The sequence below is a fragment of the Echeneis naucrates genome, chromosome 3 (genome assembly GCF_900963305.1).
Source record: "Echeneis naucrates chromosome 3, fEcheNa1.1, whole genome shotgun sequence".
NCBI lineage: Eukaryota > Metazoa > Chordata > Actinopteri > Carangiformes > Echeneidae > Echeneis > Echeneis naucrates.
This window is the reverse complement of record NC_042513.1, coordinates 23955904-23971272: the sequence shown is the minus strand read 5'-3', so window position 1 is coordinate 23971272 and position 15369 is coordinate 23955904. Positions and strand designations below refer to the sequence as shown.

At 42.0% G+C, this 15369-nt stretch overlaps 2 protein-coding genes across 2 annotated transcripts; one reads left to right on the top strand and one right to left on the bottom strand.

The window, feature by feature from the left end:
* The first annotated feature begins 767 nt into the window (after positions 1 to 767).
* LOC115041245 (UDP-glucuronosyltransferase 2A1-like) lies at positions 768 to 2209 on the top strand. Its single transcript, XM_029498582.1, has 4 exons — positions 768 to 974; positions 1347 to 1538; positions 1653 to 2132; positions 2195 to 2209. The coding sequence occupies exons 1-4, from the start codon at positions 768 to 770 to the stop codon at positions 2207 to 2209; spliced, it is 894 nt and encodes a 297-aa protein (XP_029354442.1).
* Positions 2210 to 7065: 4856 nt separating this feature from the next.
* On the bottom strand, positions 7066 to 13635 carry chrna3 (cholinergic receptor, nicotinic, alpha 3). The gene is made up of 6 exons (XM_029497510.1): positions 13517 to 13635; positions 12975 to 13114; positions 10679 to 10723; positions 9357 to 9466; positions 7881 to 9075; positions 7066 to 7773 (listed from the first exon to the last, which is right to left on the bottom strand). Exons 1-6 carry the CDS (start codon positions 13575 to 13577, stop codon positions 7645 to 7647), a joined length of 1680 nt encoding a protein of 559 aa, XP_029353370.1. The 5' UTR covers positions 13578 to 13635; the 3' UTR covers positions 7066 to 7644.
* Between the last annotated feature and the right edge of the window lie 1734 nt (positions 13636 to 15369).

The following is a 15369-nucleotide window of genomic DNA, read 5'->3' as shown; positions in this document are numbered from 1 at the left end:
ATCTTGTTTTGTACCAAATATTTCAACTCCTTTCACTCCATCTGTGGATATTCAGTGTCGTACAGCCAGTAAACGCACTGCTGTGATTCATTCCACTTGCAGACTATTTCTTTCCTGGTTGTAGCTGTAGGTCTGCGCCAACAAAGGCTTTACGTATTGTTGATTTAGTATTTGTACCTTCAATTACATTCCCTTAAAGCAAAAAGAGAGTGCATACTGCTACACAAATGAAAGAATCCACAACTGAATTAACACAGGCAGTAAAAAAAAAAACAAACATCTGTAACATGATTCTGCCCACAGCTTCAATAAAGAGATCACATTGTTCCTCATTCCTGAAGAAAAGCTGATGATGATAATCCACTTATAAAAGCTTTCCTGAAATTTGTAGCTGTGCGTTCCTTGTTCCGCTGTTTCACAAAGACATCTAAGAATAAGCAGACGCATGCTCGGGGCTGCTTCATTTAAAACAGGTATGTTGCAGGACTATCTTTAATGCTAATAAATTACCCCTTTCGCAAAGGAAAATCAGAATTTTAAAAAAGACATTAAGTAAATTCACTTTTGTGGCATTTACGGCCAGTGTTGCTGCCGAGAGACACGGATTAGGTTCTGAATGTTTCTTCTCTTCTTCCAGGTTAAAGATGCCACCCAACGGAAATATAAAAGCATTTGTTCTCCTTTTATCCTTTGTGTTCTTTAATCTGAGAACGTGTCGCAGTGGAAAGATCTTGATTGTTCCTTTAGAGGGAAGCCACTGGGTGAACATGGACATCATGATCAAAGCGCTGCACTCTCGAGGACACTCTGTCGATGTGGTGCGAACCAATAAAAGTTGGTACATCAAGGACGACCTGCCGCACTACAAGACGATCACAGTGCCCGTCGCTGAAGCCTTTGATCGTGACTTTATTAACCCGATCCTGAAAAAGATCATTGACATAGAACGAGGGGAAAGCTCTGCTATGAGCTTTGTAAGTCTGCAGGTCGAGATGTTTGCTGCAATGTTTAACATCCATAGAATGATGAGCAAAATGGCTGCCGTTATGCTTAAAGATAAAGACTTAATGAATGGTTTAAGAGAGAGAAAGTATGACCTGGTCCTGACTGATCCGGCATGGGGTGTGGGCATAATGTTGGCTCACGCTCTGAAGCTACCTCTGATCTATAATGTGCGGTGGGTAACTAGTGGAGAAGGACATTTGGCCGTTGCACCTTCTCCTTTATCTTTTATCCCCGTGACCGGTTCAGGGCTGTCAGACAAAATGAGTTTTATACAGAGAGTCAAAAATGTGATTTTCTATGTCATTTGGCAAGCTCAGGACATATTCTTAATTCGTCCTCAGTATCAAGCTGTTTGTGATGAATTCTTCAGCCCAGAGATCAGATACAGTGACTTATTAAGAGGAGTAGACATTTGGCTGATGAGAGTGGACTTTGTATTTGAGTTTCCTCGTCCCACCATGCCGAATGTTGTTTACATGGGAGGGTTTCAGTGTAAACCTGCAAAACCTCTGCCTCAACACCTGGAGGAGTTTGTGCAGAGTTCAGGAGAACATGGAGTCATCCTCATGTCTCTGGGGACTTTTGTAGGGGAAATTCCTGCTGACATGACCAATGAGATCGCTGCAGCTTTTGCCAAATTACCTCAGAAAGTCATCTGGAGGCATAAAGGTGACAGACCAGCCGCTCTGGGCAACAACACTTTACTGGTGGACTGGATGCCTCAGAACGACCTCCTGGGACATCCGAAGGTGAAACTGTTTGTGGCTCACGGGGGAACAAACGGCGTTCAAGAAGCTATTTATCACGGAGTCCCAGTTGTGGGTCTGCCTTTGTTTTTTGACCAGTACGACAACCTGCTCAGACTGACGGAGAGAGGAGCGGCTAAGATGCTTACAATAGAAACAGTGGACAAAGACAACAACTTCCTGAAGGCCGTAGAAGAAGTCCTGACTGAGCCGTCCTACAGGATCAACATGCACAGACTCTCCCGGCTGCACAGGGATCAGCCCATGAAGCCGCTGGACACCGCCCTCTTCTGGATAGAGTTTGTGATGAGACACAAAGGTGCAGCTCACCTGAGATCAGAGTCCTACAAGCTGCCCTGGTACTCCTACCACTCTGTAGATGTCATTTTGTCTTTTCTTGCCACTGTTACAGCGATAACTTGTCTTCCTGTCGTATTTTTCAGATATGCACGCTTTAACCAATGTATCAAAGAAAAAACTAATAAAAAATGACATCAGTTTGTTGAAGATTTAACTAAAAGCAGAGATTAGTCGATTATCATTTATTAGTTTTTGACATCTCTCAGTTTTTTCAAAACCACCTTCAACAACAACAATTCTGTAGATTTTCTCAAACTACAAATAAATGGTTAAAGAAAATATGACAGGAATCGTGTTTCTCGCTGCAGGATAACAGATGGTGATGTAACGATGATTGCAGGCCGGTCCCCTCCAAGGGAGAGAGGTGAGAACTAATTTCAGTGTTAGAATTTAAAAAGCAGATTAGACAGGAACTGATTCTTATTAGATTACTGCTAATTGCTGCTCTTCTGCGTTCACTCATTATATAATACTGACTTTTATTTTAATAGCAAGAGCTAATGAGTAGGAAAATATCAGCAAGAATATTACAGCAATTATAAATAATACAAATAAACGTATCGAAAATGGGACTGAAAACTGAACTGCATCACAGACTGAAAAATAAAAAAAGAGGCTGCGTTTTCACAACCTGAAGGTCACGTTTAGTGGAAACCGTCAGAAAAGCTTAATTGAATGTTCCCCTGAGGTTCCCTGAAGGTCTGCGGTCAAGTTGGTGTATAAATATGCCGACAGATGGCATCCTGTGGGTCCACTGCACACAACGCAGCCTATTGTTCAGGAGTGTTACTGTCAGGTTTGATAAATTGTGTTTAAGTGTAATTCACTGTCAGAACATCCTCACATATCCTCATCGTGTGAATATAATCCATGAAGTGTTTCTTTATTCTATTTTTCTAAAATATCTCCTGTTCCACCTTCCTCTGCCATCACAACAGTGACGTTTCCACATTCAAAGACTCTTTGTGTGTCTCATTTCCTGTTTTATTGTGAAATCTCTTCTTGTCTTTCTGTTTCCCTCCTGGTGATTGCCCTTCCTGCCCTAATCTGTTTCACCTGTGTTAATCACCATTTCCTGCCTGTATGTCTGTCTTCTTTGCTGAGCAGTATTTGTGCTCCTCACCTTGTCTCCGTGTGCAAAGCAGGTTTGTTTGTTTGTTTTTTTTGTGCTGCTTTTTGAGCTATTTCCAATTAGTCCTGATCCCTCAGAGCTACTTCACATCTTTAACATTGGTTGCTGCCTAATGGATAAGATATTTTTATAAGGATTATTGAAATTACTGATTACTCTAATGTTTTTTTGGCACAACCCTGGTTTTTATGTATATATTTAACATAACATTAACATTCATTATTGTGATTTGTTTATTTAAAATCTCAAATTGGATTCAGAAAATGTTCAGTCTCTTCCTTGTCCACAAGTTTGCGGTGAACTGGTCATGTGACCCTCTACTGTACGTCATGTGAAGTGTAAATGCCAAAAAAGTGTTTCCATTACACTTTTGCTATAGACTTCTACATCACCAAGTAAAAATAGAAAAGAAAAACAAAACCCACCACAGGAAAACCTTTCTGTGATTTCTGAGATGTTTCCATGACCAGGTTTTTATTCCTTCATTTAGATTTTGAGCTTTTCTCAGCGTCAGTGAAACGTCCCTGATGTGGAGCAATTATAGGCAACTACCAACGCAACAGTTCATGTCAGTCTTCAGCTTTCATGAAAATGGAAACTGGCAGTAACATCATTAAATGTATAAGTGGTTTTATGTAACAAAAATTGAAATGCATCATTGGTTGCAAAACTTTTAAAAAGCTTTAAGGATGCTGTTGGTTTGGTCATAAAATTCACACCCACAGATAATGATAACACGTTATACATCTATACAAACAAGCTTTTCATTTTATATGCAACAACTTCATGAGAGTTTCTGCTCATCTTTGCGATGCCAATCCTGATAAACCGTCTTTTCTCTGGACGTTTGTGTCGCATCTGTTTTCAGTTTGCTCTACTTCATGAATGAGCTGCAGCTATAAAAAGTTTTACTGCCACATGGACCTAAAAACACAAGTTTGTTGGCATGCTGGATTTATGTGGGTTGATTTCATGGCCTGTTTAGAAATGCTTATTCTGCATTCTGCTTACTTTACCTGCAATGATTTGTTTATCCTCTGAGATTGTTTTAATTTGTTCAATGCAGAACCCAGCTAATTGTTTGTTTTTTTTTCCTAACTCGTGTGTAATTTTATTTTGCATTCCCTCGAGTGTGTCTGTAAAGTAATTATGTTTTCAGCATTTCTTCTTCTACTTCCACATCCTCTTCCTCTTCTCTTCCACCACAATGTGCCGGCCTCCTGCTCTATTAGAAGCACATTAGAATTTTTCTTGATGTTTGGGACAAGCAGCTGTCATACATTTTAAAAGGTTCATCTAATTGTTTCTACATCTTTTTCTTTTGTCTGGTAATGAGACCAGCAACAGAAAGAGCACAAACGCATGAAGGAATCTCTGAAAAACTGCAGCTACAACCAACCAGGTGAGAGATGAGGAACAGAAGCAGCAGTATAGTCATCCTGTGTGTTTCTGGGGTTTCTGAGGAATTCAAACACTGCGTCAAACCAAGCAACACACACTAAACACACAAAACACACAAAAGTGGTTCATCCCGAAGAGTCTGTATCGCACACTCAGAAAAGCAATCCGGTGTATTCGGTCCAATGCAGCGAGGATTGCAATGACCTGTACATAGGTGACACTAAACAACTGCAAAAGACTCAGCAGTCTATCTACAAATAATGGAGGAGTCACACTCACGGACAGTACCGGATATATTTTGGACAGGGAGGACAGTGCCGTCCGTCATCTCTACCCAACAAAGTTGAAACCAACACCTCCGACTGTCGAAACGTCTTCAGATATATAACAGAGTCCAGCTACGCTTGATTTAATTTTCTTTAGGTAACCTGGATGGGTGAGAACATTCAGACTCATTCTAAGAAACATCACTTTAGTAACGCTTAAATAATGAAAACAGAAAAGCTTGGCTCCTGTTTAATTTTTTGTTTTTTGGGCTGCTGTTATCCTCACCATCTGCCCTTGACTTTGATTGAATTATTTTTATGCCATTAGATGGCAGCACCGCACAGCCGTAATGACCAACATCCCTCAGGATGGCATCCTCAGTGGTGACAGTCACCTCCATTCAAGTCACATTGAGCACTAGCACTTAGAAAATGATCTGGTTCTTTCTCAGGTGGGACTAAAGTTGATATTCACCGAGCGTTTTCAGGGAGTCGGAGAGAGGAAATCTAAATTCAACTCCGTCTGCCTCACTGCCAATGGAGGGCTCAGCTACTGAAATATTTGTGGAAGTAGCATAGAAACTGTAATCAGAATCTGGATGATGTGCCCTCTTGTAGCTGCTTCAGAATGGGTACGTGCTACTTTGGAGGAACCACAGCTGTAATTTTCAGCCGTGAAGGCTGAATTTGTGCACAATAAAGAGGGTATCATTTTCATCTGGCCTCTGCAGACCATTATTCTTTCATAATAAACATGAACTGTGGAGTGTGTGTGGTAGGAAAAATTCAAAATTCCTTTATTGAAACAAACAGACTGACACATGATGCAAATCAGAGTCATCTTTTTCTTTTAGTTTGGCTTACAACTTGCTTTACGTGGGGATCTTAAAGACCCCTTCCTTTTTAATCTGTAGAAAATGAGACTGAAGTGTAAATACAAACAAGGACATTTTTTCCCAGATGAGAAAGCTGAGAGTACACATGAAGAAATGATAATGCACCACTTCCTGTGCCCTCTGCGGAGCCTTGTGATATTTCAAAACAAATGTTGGCAAGAAAGTCACCAGATGTGTCCAGTTAAACAGTTTAAAAACGCTGAACGTAAGCTTCCCTTCACACTTTCATCTTAGTTCCCTTTTGTCCCCCTCTTTATAGTTGGTATGCAGGATGTAGCTTTCAGAAAATATTCACGGATACCGTTCAGAAGTAAAAATAAAAAACAAACAAACAAAAAAACCCACAGCCACCATTATCGTTATCAGTTTGGGAGATCCCCTGCAGGTCGGGCACAAGTTCTGAGTGAGCTTTAATTAAATTCATTAGCTAGGCATTTCTTATCAGATGTGACAGAAAGCTACAACAGTACAGTATCTGTCTGTGCTTCCCTGCCAGCTTTCAATTATTATTTGATGCGTTTCCTTGTAATCACATAGCTTGCCATCTGCTCTGATTTTTATTTGTATAATGGGTATCAGACAGCGACCTACTGATGAGCAGGCCTCGTGCTGGGTGCTTCGACTTCCAGCACAGTTGGATATAAAGTTTGACTTTGTGTCAAGCGTCAGAAGTGCGGGTTCAGATTTGCTCTTTTTCATCAGTGCCGCCGTGCACATCCTTGTATTTAGTGGAAAACTGTGTTTTGGTCAGGAAGCCAATGAGTTCCTTCATCACTTGCTTTCGGTATTGATTGTGATCCAATAAGCTGAGTTAGCTCCGTATGGATTTGGAGGATGTGGAACAGAGCAACAACCTTGGTGGTCTCTTGGAAATTACATCTAAATCCCACAGCTTTTGTGTGCAGTCTCAGAAATATTTGGCATCCTCTATATTTTTTTGTTTGTTTGTTTTAAACAAAGAGTTTAAAGAAATTATTTACACAATGTTAAAATGTCTTATGATACAATCAATACTGTAATGGCAAAAATCCACAATTCACAAAAAATCTAGATGTTAGACGTCCCCACGTCACTGCCATGGTGGTGTCCGTGAATAATTTTAAAACTGGGAATGGTTCGTTATAATACAGGTGATTTACAGAATTAGTAAAATTTCTAACCTAACAGCCAGAGACTTTTTTTTTGGCTTGTAGTTTCAGAAAGTTACCACACAATGTCACTGTTAAAACATTCAACCTTGCTTGATTCTCAAACATTGACATTAATGTTTAACAGCTTATCTTTGAAAGCAGTTTTTTTTTTGGGTGTGACACTCCGTATATTGTATAAATGTTCCTGTCAGGGGAACGTGAACGTTAAGGTGATACTGAGTCTTTTCTGTTTGTGGCTGTGGCGATGGCTACATTAACATTAATCACTGTACCAATTTTTTACTTGTCAAATCATACATTTGCATGGCAGATATTATTTACATCAATAGCAGGCTGGTGTGTCTGTTCAGGGCATCATGTTTGGGAGTTTTGTAATATAAATTGCATTGCCATTTTTTTTTTATTTATTTATTTTTGCCCAATGAAATGGTTTGATCATCACCATGGTTGCCGTTGTCCTTGACAAATCAAGTATCATTTATCAATGACAAGTGAACACTGAAACCCTTTTGCGTCAGCTTTTGGCAGACAGTGATTTTTCTTTCATGACTTTGGATCCACTCTGTATTCTCTCAGTCTGAGCCTGGACGAGAATCTTGTCTTTTTATATGTATATATATAAAAAAAAAAAAAAAGAAAATACTGTGCGGCCCAACAGTCTGGAGTATTAAGGTTTATCAAACAAATTCAAATGTCTTCTCCCAGTAACAGAGGCTGGAGGAAGAGGCCAGCTGTTCCCAGGATACACACGAGGACGAAAACCCAAAGGAAGATCCTGTCGATTACCATGGCAACGTACTTCCAGTCATCTTGAACCTGTGAGAGAAACACAGTGAAAACACTTTAAGGGCTACGGTGACAATGTCGTGCAAGAGGATCTCCAGTCAATGCTACAGTGTGCTCGGAGGAGCATTTGTACTTGCCTCCTTTGCCTCATTCTGCAGTCTCATGTTCTCTGCGATGTATTTGACGCTTTCAATGGCCTCCCTCACTTCAGGGGAGAGCGGCAACAGGGACATTATTCCTCCATCCAGAGACTCTGTGCTGGAGCAGCGACTCCCTCCTCCCACGCCGATGGCACTGCCGCCGGTGAGCGGCCCGAGGAACCCGAGTCCTCCGCTCCCTCCTCCTGAGTCAGCGGGCAGTTTGCTGGTTCTCTGGTGCCAGCAGCAGTTGCAGCGGCCCTCGCTGCACAAGAGTCCGCTGCCTGCACCTTTGCCCTGGTCTGTGCTCAGGTTATTGAGGTTGGAGAGCTCTGTGTTGTTGAAAACCCGCTGGCGATTCGTCAGACTGGACACCATGCTGGAAGCCAGGTTCTGAGGCCTGTGCTGCTTCTGCAAAGTCCCTGAGGAATGAATGGTGCAGGGTCTCGAGTGCGTTGTGTGAACGCTGCCGGCCACCTTCTCTGGGTCCCTCTCCGGCCTGGTCATGAACATCACTCGAGGGAGCAAACCCAGAAAGACACTCCGCACCCAGCAGGGCATGGTGTGCGTCTTCGGAGTGCGGTAGTGGACGTTCAGCACGAAAACGGTGATGACAATAGAGAGCGTGACAAAGATCATGGTGAAGAGGAGGTACTCGCCAATCAGGGGAATGACCAGCGAAGTGGAGGGGATGGTCTCTGTTATAACCAGCAGGAAGACGGTTAAGGAAAGCAGGACGGAGATGCACAGAGTGACCTTCTCGCCACAGTCGGACGGCAGGTAGAAGACGAGCACAGTGAGGAAGGAGATGAGCAGGCAGGGGATGATCATGTTGATGGTGTAGAAGAGAGGCAGACGACGGATGTACAAAGAGTAAGTGATATCTGTGTAGATTTCCTCACAGCAGTTGTACTTAATGTCATGTTTGTAACCAGGGGCGTCAATGATCATCCACTCGCCGCTCTCCCAGAAGTCTTTGAGGTTGATGGTGGAGCCGATGAGCACCAGATCGATTTTTGCCTTGTCATAGGTCCAGGAGCCGAACTTCATGGTGCAGTTTTGGTAGTCGAAAGGGAAGTAAGTGACGTCGATCTTGCAGGAGCTCTTGAATATGGCAGGAGGGATCCAGGTGACGTCACCATTATAACGAAGCAGGGCCTTTGTTTTGTCATCAACCTGGAAATCTCCAACTGCACTGAAGAGAGACCAGACAAAGACAAAGTGAAGGGCAGTCACAAGCAGATGAGTCACTGAAGATTAAATTGGCCATTGTGTCATGAAGACACTAATCCAAAAAAATTCCTGTGGTTTTTTTGGGAATTGCACCCTCTGATGTTCCTTCTGCTCTCCTTCAAAAATAAAATCAACCATCCAAACTAATTGCTTGTCGTTGTGGTCATTTATCGTAAATGTACCAGGAATCAATAAAATTGCGGAGCCAAATTTATAAAAAAAAGTAAAATTTGTTATGCTCACTTGTTGTACAGCACAATGTCTGGCTTCCATATTCTGTTGGACGGCACACGGATAAACTCAACACCTCCGAAATCTTTTGGATTCCATCTCAGCTTGTAGTCGTTCCAGACCTGAAAACCAAAATGATTAGTCATAATAAAAAAACAGCAAAAACAGTCAAAGAAATTAAATATCAACCATCCAATGTGAAAAAAGGTGACTTTCATAAACACATATCAAGTTCAACACAAATGGATCGCAGCAGGCCTAATCCTGCATGAAAAAAAATTATTTGTCTGGAATATAAAAACGAAAACGGTCCGCAGTGCAACAATAACATGGTCTACAGCCGTGCTGGTAGCTCTGTTAGCCAAATGCTAACATCAGTGTCTAAGTTTAGTGTGTCTGTCAGCCATAAAGACACAGATCACAGCTGAAGCTGATGACAACGTAGCTCGTTTTTACTGTTTACTCATAAATCTGATGACATTAGATGAAGTGTAGTTTACATATAGAAAACGGCCTTGTACAGTTGTGAACAGCACAATCTAAAATTGTGACATAAAGGAGAGTAGCAGCTGTGTTTTATGGACCTTTTGGCTCCTGTTTTTGATTGTCGTGTTTAGTTCTCATGAGACTCATAAAATAACAATAATAAAGGATCCTCAGAGAGCTGTAAGATCCCATTCAATTAGTAAAATGGTTAGAATATTGCAAGTAGATGTGTGGACGGGGTGTGTGTGTGTGTGTGTGTGTACCTTTATACTCAACAGACAAAGGAATATGTGAAACAGTGCTTCACTTCTCAAGCACCAAGGAGCAATTACAGCCCACCCTTTACTGTAAACATGGCTCGAGCACAGATGAGTCTTTGTTCAGCTCTTGTGAAATGGGAGCTGGAGCAATGCCCGAGTGTCTAAACAGGCACCATGTGGGACTAAATAAATAATAAATCCATCGAGCCATAGCACAGTTTAATTTGCGTGTAGACTAACTCTGTGCAGCACACGAGGTTAAAGCATGTTAATCTAGTTGGAGATTAGATTTCTGAATAAAAAATATAACTGTTGTGGTATGGTATGAAACAACAACACATTTCAGACCGCTAGATTTGTTTGAAAAACTGTGTAAAAAAAAAAAAAAAAAAAATCATCATGAAATCTGTGCTTTGGTTTACGGAAATTAAAAACAATACCACAGGGATCAATGTGCTTAAAAAGCTTCCTCCCATGAATAATTCAACCTGTCAGTCTTGCCCCAAATAATCATGTATGACAGAAGGCTGGATCCATACTGAACGTCCTTGCTTGAGGTCAACTCACAGTCACGCACTATAAACTTACATGTCTCAGCCACAGATTGGTCTCCATGATCTGATTGACTTCATCCTAAAAGCAAAACAGAACAGAATGGACAACAAAGATATTTAAGGATATTTCAACAAATGAACCCTGATTTATTTTTTTTTTTTAACTGTCACAAACAATCATCCAGTTGCAATGGTCTCTGCAGGGTCAGACCTCTGTGTGTCCCAGACCAGTGAGGCACACCTGAGTCCTCTACGCCTGCAGCGTAGCACGCACGACAGCCGAGGCACGACCTTAACGTTCTAACAGCTCGGTAGAAAAAGTGGAGCAGAGAGAGTTTGAAAAACTGTCGGTCAGGTTTATGTGTGACTTGGACCATAAGTGAATCGATATCATGACCGTTCATTCATTCATTTGCCGGTTCTGGGTCGCAGGGAGGTGGTAGAGCTGATCTCAGCTCACAGTGGGCCGAGGGCAGGAAACACCTTGGACCGGTCGCCGGTCCATCACAGGGTTGTTCAGCACAGGTAGTGTGACGAAGGCCGCAGGCCGACGGTCTTCACCAGATGGTGGTGGGTGATTTTAAAGTACTTCCTGGGTTTTATCTACAAATCGGCGTATGAGAGCAGTGATGCACAAGAAAAAAAATGTTCTGGGTCAGTGCTGATGCAGATTCATTTGGCAGTCTTTTTTTTTTTTTTACGTGATGTGCAGTTAAATCACATTTTTCTATCCGTCTGTTAACAGGTAATTGTTTGTACACTTCTTGTATGTCATGAGCTTTATGCTCAGCTAAGCTAACAACATTTTTAATGGACAGATGTGAGGACAGTACAAATTTTCTCATCTGACTGATCGGCAAGAAAATGAATGAAGAAGCACATTTTCCAAAATGGCGAACTATGTCTTTAAGGAAGTGCTGTTGTTTTAACCTGCTGTCATCCTGTTTTGCCATTTTGAAGGGGCTTGGAGAGCCGTTGGTACAGTCCCTGATTGCAAGATGATGACTGAGGCAGTGTGACCGATGAGCTATTGATGATCTAAATGAGCTCATATAGCCTGGCTGTAATCGGTGTAGGATCACCAACACCGATTGCATCTGGGTTAGGAGCACCAGGTGTACAGAGGGAATCATAGTCATCCATCAGCACATGGCAGGCTGCAGCCTGCTACAATAACCAAGTTAAGGAGAATGTGACAAAATATCCTCTATCTCTTTGTCCAGACAGGTGTTCAATTCTTATAAAGGTCCTTTTGATTTATGCCGATTATTTATACACAGACAAAGGAAAGCACATTGAAATGGTGTCAGATCCTGCATGATCCATCGAGATGAAGCCATGGCTGCTGCAGGCGGGTATTGGTTTTAGAGAATTTCACAATTAAAAAGAGGGATTGTTTGACATTTAGCTATTTTTAACAGAGGTAGATGAGCTTAGCATATCGATCGTAATTTGACTGCTCAGTGGTTCCAAAATTCATCAACCAGCAACTCTGAAGCTGTGAGATCTAGTTTGTGTAACTTGTGCAAAACTGAACATTTATTTATGGTTGCACGCGCATTTTTTGAAACCTTTCTAAGAGGCATGCAAGCAATGCTCCTATGCTTTCAATCATCCTGCTAAGCTTGTGAATCTCCTTGTAGGAGATTTATATTTATCGGACTAACATTATCCATCTTTGAACAAACTGCTGCTTTAATGTAAATCACTTTGACAGGTGTAATCGACTGTCTATGGACAAAATTAAGATCGTGAGCTGTTGGTTTCGTTGAAGCTAAAATAGATGATGAGCTTGTCCTTCAACACAAGCACAGGGTGCACCAGCAAATCTCTAAGATGTTCATTTTGTGAATGAAGCCATCATACTTGTCAGACGCGAGCCTCTCTGCTTAATTATTGACATCCGCTCTAGACCTGTCTGAGTCAAGTGAGAGACCCGTCTGCCTGCCGTGCCAGCCGCAGTCAACGACTCCATGGTTAAATCCGGGGATACTCATCAGAAGTGGCAGTGATTGAGTGATAGAGGCTGGCGACAGTGAGAGGTGCTCAGGCAGCTGGCATTTCCCATCTTGTCTTGGCCAGGCAAACAGCCACGCTGTCCCTCTTTATGTCGGCTTTAGACATACCAGGGGCCAGCGGCGGCTGGGAGTATCTCAGGTGTCATCCCTGTAACCTTGTTGACTAAAACTTTGTTGACCAAAGTAAAAACAATCCATGCCCAATCTGCCTCTTCTGAGGTTTCATACCAATCAATCACTGTGTAACTCTCAGACGCTGAGAACTGTCTTCATGTTGAAACCATAACTCGAAAATACCGTGAAAAAACGTACCACTTTGACCAACTGCGACATGGACACCTCGAACTGCACGATGACCGGGTCGGACACGTTCTCCACTGGTCGGATGTACTGGTTGTAGTTGGAGAATATCACAGAGAAGAGCCTGTGCTCTGCATCTGAGCATGTGCCTCCTGAGTAACAGAGCAGAAGGTCACACATCAGGCATGTTATTTTTCACAAGTCCAGTGAAGCAATGTCAGATTTCACCTAACCAACTGATTTTTTTAATTCTTCTATGACCTACGCTTTAATTCACCTTTCTCTGTTGGTTCGCTTTATGTTAAAAAAAAAACACAACAATCCCTTCAACTGAACAACCACAGCTACATAAAGACAATAATTTTTCCCCTCAAATGTCCCAGGCCCCGTTATTTAAAATTCAGATTTTGATTGCAGTGCATTAAATTAATTTAAAATGGCATAAAAAATGCATATGTTACTATAACTAGCCTAGTTTTATTATTAAACACGTTTATGGAAAGCAACAAGTAAGTGAGATGTGATGTTAAAATGGCAGGCAGCTGATTACTCACCTGACAGGAGAAACAGGACGAAGGCACATGTTGGCAAACGGAAGAAAAAACTGGCTCCCATCTCCTTTTTGTCTTCAACTGACCAATGCCCATTGAAGCTGCGCTCCTCACAGCAGACAGCAGGAGAAAGTGTGGAGAGTGAAAGCGCTTCTGCAGCCACGGAGAGAGAGAGAGAGAGAGAGAGAGAGAGAGAGAGAGAGAGAGAGGGAGGGGGAGAGAGAGAGAGAGAGAGAGAGAGAGAGAGACAGAGGGAGGGGGAGAGAGAGAGAGAGAGTCTCATAGCCAGTCACTGACAGGAGGCGAGCCACTGCACCACAGAGACCCAATCTGCTAAAGCCAGGAGGAGAAAGTGAAGTGGCCACTGGTGCGAATGTTTCACTCCAACATCACAACAGGACTTAGATTTTTTATTTATTTATTTTTTTACCCTCCCCCCGCCGTTTCTGTGCCATCACACGAATTTGTGTCTGCACATCGTCCCCACGTGGTCTCCTCTTGGATCCAGCAGTTTGCTGGGAACTGATTAAAAATTGGATTGTTCTCCATTCTCCAAATGTCTTTTCTCCATCAACTTCTACTTGTTGTGGTATTCTAAACTAAAACGCCATCTTTGGTCAAAGTCAGAAGGATATTTTTACTCCCTTGAAAAAAGGTCAGATAATGTTGTTTTCGTGTGTGGTCACAGTGTGCTGATGAGGCAGATTGGCGCCAACTGATAATATTTAAAAACAGTATTTCTGTTTACTTAAACATAACATAAGCTATGATGAAATAAAAATAATACTGAGCAGATGATGCAAATGAGGAAAGGTTTCTTTTTTTTTTTTGAGGACAGTCAATGTGGATACAGGTGGTGTTCATATCTACGGTGTTGGCGTCCAGAATAAATCTCCAAATAGCCTTCAAAGATGAACAATATCCTCCGTGTAGCGCCGGCTTGAAGCTCTAAATGCCCTCAAACTTTGCAGCTGTTTTTCTTTTTGCCTTTTTGATTCGATTAATTTTCTTCTTTGAGTCTGTGTGTGTTTCTTCAAAGATATGCCACTTCTAATAGAGATACAGCTCTGACACTTTCTCCAGCATCCCTTATCCCTGTTCTTATTATAGCGTTAAAGAAGCAGTATTGTTTCTTTCTTTTCCTTCTTTTGACCAGACAGGAAAGCTTCGTGGTTTGACATTCTGTCCTTCAGCCGGATGAAGGCAGCGTCCAGGTGCCCCCCCCCCCCTCTATACTGAAGTGCTCTCAGATGATGAATAAATCCCAACCAGCAGTGGGGATGCCGTCTGGTGTCTGACCCAGCTCTGTGAACTCCTTTGAGTCGGGTAAGCAAGAAGGGAATTGCCCCATGGGGAGATCAGTGAAGGATTACATCACATAAAGATAGAAAATAATAATAAATTGACCTTTAGAAACTTCAGTTACCCTCAGATGGGGCATCTGGAGTCCTCTGTAATTACTGTGGCAGACAGATCATATCATCCTTCAGAGGATATCCTGTTGATCTGAAAAGAACCGTCTGAATTATGGTAAATCCTGATTTGGACCATGTTGTGAGTGCTAATGTGGCACAGTGATGTTCAGAACATTTCCATGAATCTCCCATTAGAGTCTTCTGACGTAAGCCTGGTGATTTATTGGACCTTCCACAGCGTGTTGAATGAAAACTCTTCTGGCGGTGTTGATTGAAGCAGATGATGGATCATTGATGGATAAAGTGGGGCACTGGGCTATCCTTCTTCAGCAGTGACGGAAGGCTGACAGGTGAGTGAAACAGCCATGAATGGTTTTTGGAAACCATAAATAAGAGTTTAAAGTAAAGCATTACGATAGATGCTACTCTTGATTTAAATGA

Coding starts and splice junctions, on each gene's coding strand:
- chrna3 (XM_029497510.1), bottom strand. CDS start 13,577: ATGGGAGCCAGTTTTTTCTTCCGTTTGCCAACATGTGCCTTCGTCCTG. Junction 13,115..13,516: donor CGTCCTGTTTCTCCTGTCAG/GTGAGTAATCAG, acceptor TCTGTTACTCAG/GAGGCACATGCTCAGATGCA. Junction 7,774..7,880: donor TGCAGAATGAGGCAAAGGAG/GCAAGTACAAAT, acceptor TTTCTCTCACAG/GTTCAAGATGACTGGAAGTA.
- LOC115041245 (XM_029498582.1), top strand. CDS start 768: ATGGACATCATGATCAAAGCGCTGCACTCTCGAGGACACTCTGTCGAT. Junction 975..1,346: donor AAAGCTCTGCTATGAGCTTT/GTAAGTCTGCAG, acceptor ATTCGTCCTCAG/TATCAAGCTGTTTGTGATGA. Junction 1,539..1,652: donor CTCAACACCTGGAGGAGTTT/GTGCAGAGTTCA, acceptor AAATTACCTCAG/AAAGTCATCTGGAGGCATAA.